Genomic DNA, 8,272 nt, shown 5'->3' with positions numbered 1-8,272 from the left:
CCAGTTTGTTAATTTACAACCGCACACAATGAGTACTTGCATCATAAAATACACAATTCATATTTAGCCATCACTTTCATCACTTGGGACCAACAGTGACAGCATCCAACCTAATACAGCTGTCAACACAGGACAGGCATATCTATCAAAACCTGACGTGTGTCTCGCTGTGACAAAGAGGTTTATCAACCTGAAAGATTTGGTCAACCCATTATTAGTAATCTACACATGCAAGATTTGCTCCACCAGATCAATGAAACGGATATCCAAGGTAGTGCAGAGGATTGAAACTAGATTAAAGAAAAAAGGGGTATCCCCAATGGCAACTGAAAGATAGTTGATGATTTTAGAAGTTCTAACTAAATGTAATGTAACATGTGAAATATATCATTTAAATGCTTGTCTTGGCTCATCTTTTCAGGAGGTCCTAGACAAATGGTCGTAGATAGCATGTCTTCCCACAGGCTAATATAATGAATGTAACGTCACAGTTGTGGAGGACCATTTGTGGCATCTCGTTGAGGTCCACAGAGGGGAGAACGTCACTATGGACGTACAGACCGTGTTCCTCCTCATCTCGACCACATCAGCCTCTTCGGACTCGGGTGGAGAAGCTGAAGCGGAAACGAGAGAAAGAGATGGCCATATTAACAAATAAACACAGTAGTGATGAAGATCACGTAATGAAATGGAGTGAGAAAGAGAGGCTTGCATACACTGTTTCAACAGCTCCTGGAGCAAAGAAAGACACAACGGTGCCTTTCCCTTCGTCCTACAGTCCAGAGTATGTGGAGTCGAGCTGGTATCAGTGGTGGGAGAAGGAGGGATTCTTCAGCCCAGAGATTCAGGACACGCAAGCACATGCTGTGGATCAATCCTTCACGCTGTGTATCCCTCCACCAAATGTTACTGGCACTCTGCATCTTGGCCATGCCCTGACGGTAGCTATAGAAGACGCATTGGTTCGATGGAGGAGAATGCAGGGCTACAGAGTGCTCTGGGTACCCGGTTGTGACCATGCAGGAATCGCGACGCAGGCCGTGGTAGAAAGGAGACTGCTCAGCGAACAAGGGAAGCGGAGGCGAGATCTAAGCAGGGATGCCTTTTTACAGGAGGTGTGGAAATGGAAGAACGATAAAGGAGGCGAGATCTATTACCAGCTGAGGAGGCTTGGTTCTTCTCTGGACTGGAGCAGAGCCTGCTTCACTATGGACCCAGGATTCAGCAGGGCTGTGACTGAGGCCTTTGTGAGGCTCTGTGAGTCCGGCCTGATCTACCGCTCGGAGGGGCTGGTCAACTGGAGCTGTGCTCTTGAGTCTGCCATCTCTGACATAGAGGTCGAGTCAAAGGAGCTCTCTGGGAGGACCATGCTGCCTGTTCCTGGTTATGAGAAGAAGGTGGAATTTGGATCGATGGTGACCTTTGTGTACCCTATAGAGGGCGGCGGTGGAGAGGTGGCAGTGTCAACCACACGTCCTGAGACCATGCTGGGAGACGTGGCCATCGCTGTGCATCCAGGTGATCCTCGATACCAGGGTATTCATGGCAAGCAGTGCAGACACCCTTTCACGGACCGACTCATACCTGTCGTCACTGATCCGGCGGTGAATATGGAGCTTGGGACAGGGGCAGTGAAGGTCACTCCAGCTCATGACCACACCGACTTCCTGCTCTCCCAGAGGCACTCGCTACCACGTCTTACTGTGATTGGAGGAGACGGGACAATGACCCCTCTTTGTGGCCAGTGGTTGGAGGGGCTGAAGCGCTTTGATGCCAGAGAACGAGTCCTGGATGCCCTTGTGGAGAGAAAGTTGTTCAGGGGAAAGCGGGATCATGCCATGTCTTTACCTGTCTGCAGTCGTTCGGGGGACATCGTTGAGCCCCTGTTGAAGAAGCAGTGGTTTGTGCGCTGTGATCAAATGGCTAAACGGGCCATCCAGGCAGTAGAGGACGGCCAGTTGGAGATCGTCCCCCACTCTTACACTAAAACGTGGAAGAACTGGCTGGCCAACATCAACGATTGGTGCATATCCAGGCAGCTTTGGTGGGGTCATCGGATTCCTGCTTATAGAGTGACGCTTCCCAATTCTCCTAACGGCCAAGAGGAGCTGTGGGCATGGGGTCGGAGCGAGGAGGAGGCCAGGCAGAGAGCCGCTGCCAAATATGGAGTAGCGGCCGACTCTGTGACCTTGACCCAGGACTCGGACGTGTTGGACACGTGGTTCTCATCCGGTCTTTTCCCCTTTGCCATGCTGGGCTGGCCACAGCACACCGGCGACCTACAGAAGTACTACCCTAACTCCATTTTGGAGACAGGCAGTGACCTCATTTTCTTCTGGGTGGCACGGATGGTTATGCTGGCTACGGAGCTGACCGGCCAGTTGCCCTTCAAACAGGTGCTCCTCCATTCTCTGGTGAGAGATAAGCATGGGAGGAAAATGAGCAAATCTCTTGGGAATGTCGTGGACCCTTTAGACGTCATCTCTGGCATCTCTCTGGAGAGTCTTCAAGAGAAAGTCAGACAGGGGAACATTGACCCAAGGGAGACCACGGTTGCCGTGGAAGCGCAGAGGAAAGACTTCCCTAAGGGGATTCCAGAGTGCGGGACAGATGCCCTGCGCTTTGCCCTGTGCTCTCACAATGCACAGGGAGAGGACATCAGTCTGTCTGTGTCCCAGGTGCTGAGCTGCAGGCACTTCTGCAATAAGATGTGGCAGACGGCGAGATTCACGCTGGGAGTGTTGGCCAACGACAACGGGACAGCGCCGACGGTGCTGGCAGAGACGTCCCCTACGAGCAGCGTGGACCGCTGGGTGTGTTCCAGACTCTACGGCACTGTCCGACAGTGTGAGCGAGGCTTCCAGGCATACGAGCTCCATGCGGTCACGTCCGCCGTCCATTCTTTCTGGGTGCACGATCTCTGCGACGTTTACTTGGAGTGCATAAAGCCGCTGCTGAGTCAGCAGGACTCCGGGGCAGCAGAACAGACGCGTAGCGGGCAGAGCGAGCGCGAGAGGCAGGTGGCCAGGAGTGTGCTGTATCACTGTCTGTCCGTCTCTTTGGCCCTGCTCTCGCCGATCATGCCCTTCCTCACCGAGGAGCTGTGGCAGAGGCTTTGTCCGTTCGTTAGCGAGGCCGACGACAACGCCATGGACAGCTTGTGTTTGCAGCCTTATCCGACGCCAGCTCAACTGGCCCACTGGCACTTCCCTGAAGAGGAAGCAGATTTCAGCCTCATACAGGAAGTGGTCAGAGTCGCCAGGTCCCTGCGAGCCCAGTGTGGCATAACCAAAGAAAAGCCTGAGATGTGGGTAGTCTGTTCAGCCAGCCAAGCACAGACACTCCGTCGCTTTGGCTCAGCTGTTCAGACCTTAAGTCGTACCTCCGACCTCCACCTCCACTGTCCTCAGGAAGCCGACGGCTCCACATCCCCTCCCGCGAAAGGAAGCATAGTCGGTGTGGTGGACCAGTCGTGTCGGGTACACCTTAGCGTTCAGACGGTAATGGAAGCAGACAAACACATCCTACGGCTGTCCCAGCGCAAAAAGAGGCTCCTTCCCAAGCTGGAGGAATCCCTCTCTCGAACCCACGTCCCAAGGTACTTGGAGAATGTCCCAGAGCGTGTGAGGCAAGACATGGATAACAAGATTGCAGCCTTGGAGCAGGACTTGAAAAGCATTGAGGAGCAGCTGAAGGCATTGCAGTCGAGACAAACGTCTTGACTTTATGGAGGTTAGGGTCCAAACTTTGGAGCAGTACAGCAGGATCAATAATGTGATGGTGTCAGGTCTAGGCATTGAACCCCGGTGATACGCTCGGGCGGTGTCCGCAAACAAAGAGGGGGAGAGCGGTGAGCTTGATGACAGAGCAACAAGTGGCTGCTTTTCTACAGTCAAAAGGGATTTCACTGGACTGTAACACCATCAAGGCGACAAACCAACAACACTGATATTGCAAAAATAGCACACTACCTCAAGAAACAAGGTAAAATAAGAAACACTTGGTTTTTCATCAATTTAAATGGGACCCCTGAAGATGCAAAAGTGGTGCTCATCAGAAACATCGAGGATCTGGATAATTATTCTGAGCTACCATGATCTATAGTGTACTGTATCCTGGACTGAGACGTGATAGGACTGTAATCCACACAATATTGGACACAATAATATAACTTAAGGTGATGGCAGTCTGAGTCACCTAACTCAATGGTTAAGACTATGAACAAATGAAACTGAATACATTTAGTAGAAGCCCCAGGAGGCGTCCTCGTGGACCCCCTTATTTTTGAGTGGTGTAAACCTACAACTGGCTTTGTTAGTTTACGTGTCTGTTCGTACCAGGCTTTGTTAGTTTATGTGTCTGTTCGCACCCAAAAATTAGCATCGTTGCTATGGTCACCCAGTTCACAATGTGATTTCATTACGTCAGACCACAGTTGATCAGTCTATATAAGACCTTACACCACTCAGTTCACACGGGTGTGATTTATTTTTCTAGTTTGGATTTTTGGGATCCATAGAACCTCTAATATACAGATTTTGATGATCCCAAGAACAAAAATGGCCCAAAGTGTGTTTTTTTTCAATGTTTTATTACCCCTATGAGACCTGCCAAATTGCTGTCTGGAACACCGGCGAGACTGTCTTTCAGAGACTGTGACACGCTCAAATTTAGAGATAGACCAAAGATAGAGATACCATTTGATTCTAGACAACCTCAGGTTTCCAATGGGACCAACCTTGTTATGCCACCTTGTCGGGAAGGGGGGTAAATACCTAATTGATTCAAGGTTTGACTACATTTTGGCGAGAGAAAAACAGCCATAGTAATTTTCCAAAAGGTCCCTTTAGCTGTCACTTCAATATATGTGAATGGAAAGGGTTACATGGATACCTTCAAGCCTCCCCTGTACAGACATGCCAAATGTATGCCAATCTCATGGTTTTGGGCAAGAACCATGCCGTTTTCTACATACAGTACAAATGTGTAATTTCTGCCTATTGTAAAAACGAGACCACTTTACTGTATCTATAGCTGTATGAGACCACTGTACTGTTTCTATAGTTGGATGAGACCACTGTACTTTATCTATAGCTGCATGAGACCACTGTACTGTTTCTATAGTTGGATGAGACCACTGTACTTTATCTATAGCTGCATGAGACCACTGTACTGTTTCTATAGTTGGATGAGACCACTGTACTTTATCTATAGCTGCATGAGACCACTGTACTGTTTCTATAGTTGGATGAGACCACTGTACTTTATCTATAGCTGCATGAGACCACTGTACTACATCTAGATACCACTGCACTGTATCTAGACCACTGTACTGCATCTATAGCTGCACAAGACCACTGTACTGTATCTAAACCACTGTACTGCATCTATAGCTGCACAAGACCACTGTACTGTATCTAAACCACTGTACTGTATCTAGACCACTGTACTGCATCTATCTGTATGAGACCACTGTACTGTATCTAAACCACTGTACTGCATCTATCTGTATGAGACCACTGTACTGTATCTAAACCACTGTACTGCATCTAGACCACTGTACTGCATCTATCTGTATGAGACCACTGTACTGTATCTAAACCACTGTACTGCATCTATCTGTATGAGACCACTGTACTGTATCTAAACCACTGTACTGCATCTATCTGTATGAGACCACTGTACTGTATCTAAACCACTGTACTGCATCTATCTGTATGAGACCACTGTACTGTATCTAAACCACTGTACTGCATCTATCTGTATGAGACCACTGTACCGCATCTAGACTACTGTGCTGCATCTATAGACATCTGAATTGTATCTATAAACCACTGTACTGCATATTATATAGACCATTGTACTGCATCTATAGACCCCATACATTGACCACTGCATATAGATCACTGTACTGCAGGCCAGGCTCAGCTGCCACTAAAGACCAGACAGAAGGAATTTGTCTTTAATACAGATTGACAAATATCCATTGACTGGGCAGCTCTATGTGTAGGGGGCTAGGGGCAAGATATTTCACAGCCTGGAACAGCTTGCCCCCAGTGGGAGGCAGTCACTGCGAAGGCTCGGTAGATGAAGTTCTGTGGTCTACATATCCACTAGAGTGGTCTACTGATGCACTAGAGTGGTCTAAACATGCACTAGAGTTGTCTAAACATGCCCTAGAGCGGTCTAAACATGCACTAGAGCGGTCTAAACATGCACTAGAGTGGTCTAAACATGCACTAGAGTGGTCTAAACATGCACTAGAGTGGTCTAAACATGCCCTAGAGTGCTCTACTGATGCACTAGAGTGGTCTACATTGAATAAAACACACTTTGGGCCATTTTTGTTCGTGGGATCATCAAAATCTGTATATTAGAGGTGCTATGGATCCCAAAAATCCAAACTAGAAAAAAAACAAGGGGGGTGCACGTGGACGCCTCCTGGGGCTTCTAGTAATTGGATTACAGTGATCACAGCATACTTGACATGGAGAGGGATATTGACTTTCTTACTTACGCCTATAGCCCCGTGGCATCCCGTTCCTGCATGCCGTGCAGGGTCCTACTAGCCTGGTTAATAAACCAGACCGAATCAGCCGTTGGCAAAAAAAAGTTGCCTACCAGCGGATTTCGGTCTGGCGAGGCTCAGTAGCACACCTCTTTCCTACAATCGAGAACAGGTCGGACCAATCGGGACACGGTATGCAATATGGGCGGGCTTTGGTACAGTGACGTTCAATGCTTGAGACTTTTGACTGACAGTAGCTCTGACCAATTGCGTCAAAGAGAAAATGTTCCCCGGGAAATGAAATCCAAGTGGAGCCAGCCCAGACTGATATACCGCGACAGTGTTGTGTGATATTAGTCTGGCTTATTAGCCAGGCTAGGGTCCTACATCCCGGTCCTACAGTAGGACCCAGACATTGAATTATTCTCCAACATTATTAGCACTTGCAAATATTACATTACTGAAACATAATCACAACATCACACCAGATGTAAAGTTATCAATTATCCACATAAACAGTAGACACGTATACACAAACTTCAAATGCATTAAGACATTTTTACACTCATTCTCACAACCATTCAATATCATTTCTGAAGTACTTTCTGAATCTGACTTTTAAGATGGATGTCTATGAACTTGCTAATAACTAGAATTCGACCGGCCTTCGGCTGGTCTCACTCTAGCGCCGAGTCTCGCCATCCAGGTGGCCAGTTTTCTGTACCATTCTGCACTGTACCATACTGTACTGTACTGTATTGTTCCATACTGTGCTGTGATGTGCTGTACTGTAGCAGACTGTACTGTACTGCACTGTACTGTACTGTAGAAGACTACTGTACTGTACTGTACTGTACTGTACTGTGCCATACTGTGCTGTGATGTGCTGTACTGTAGCAGACTGTACTGTACTGTACTGCACTGTACTGTACTGTACTGTAGCAGACTGTACTGTACTGCACTGTACTGTACTGTAGCAGACTACTGTACTGTACTGTACTGTGCCATACTGTGCTGTGATGTGCTGTACTGTAGCAGACTGTACTGTACTGTACTGCACTGTACTGTACTGTAGCAGACTACTGTACTGCACTGTACTGTACTGTAGCAGACTACTGCACTGTACTGTACTGTAGCAGACTACTGTACTGTACTGTACTGTAGCAGACTACTGCACTGTACTGTACTGTAGCAGACTACTGTACTGTAATGTACTGTACTGTGCTGTGCTGTGCTGTGCTGTGTTGTAGCAGACTGTACTGTGCTGTACTGTAATGTACTGTACTGTACTGTGCTGTACTGTAATGTACTGTACTGTACTGTACTGTGCTGTACTGTAATGTACTGTACTGTACTGTGCTGTACTGTACTGTACTGTGCTGTGCTGTGCTGTGCTGTGCTGTGCTGTGTTGTAGCAGACTGTACTGTAATGTACTGTACTGTACTGTGCTGTACTGTAATGTACTGTACTGTACTGTACTGTGCTGTGCTGTGCTGTACTGTACTGTACTGTACTGTACTGTACTGTGCTGTGCTGTGCTGTGCTGTGCTGTGCTGTGCTGTGTTGTAGCAGACTGTACTGTACTGTACTGTACTGTACTGTACTGTGCTGTACTGTACTGTACTGTACTGTACTGTACTGTACTGTACTGTACTGTACTGTACTGTACTGTACTGTGCTGTACTGTACTGTACTGTACTGTACTGTGCTGTGCTGTGCTGTGCTGTGTTGTAGCAGACTGTACTGTACTGTAATGTACTGTA

At 47.8% G+C, this 8,272-nt stretch overlaps 1 protein-coding gene across 1 annotated transcript; it reads left to right on the top strand.

The window, feature by feature from the left end:
• Positions 1–683: 683 nt before the first annotated feature.
• On the top strand, positions 684–3,722 carry LOC306942681 (valine--tRNA ligase, mitochondrial-like; the record flags this gene model as incomplete). The annotated part of the gene is made up of 1 exon (XM_079528690.1): positions 684–3,722. The coding sequence occupies one exon, from the start codon at positions 684–686 to the stop codon at positions 3,720–3,722; it is 3,039 nt and encodes a 1,012-aa protein (XP_079384816.1).
• Between the last annotated feature and the right edge of the window lie 4,550 nt (positions 3,723–8,272).

Source organism: Electrona antarctica (genome assembly GCF_951216825.1).
Source record: "Electrona antarctica genome assembly, chromosome: 18".
In the NCBI taxonomy this organism is placed as follows: Eukaryota; Metazoa; Chordata; class Actinopteri; order Myctophiformes; family Myctophidae; genus Electrona; species Electrona antarctica.
Note: the sequence above shows the minus strand (reverse complement) of the source record. Positions and strands in the feature narration are given on the sequence as shown.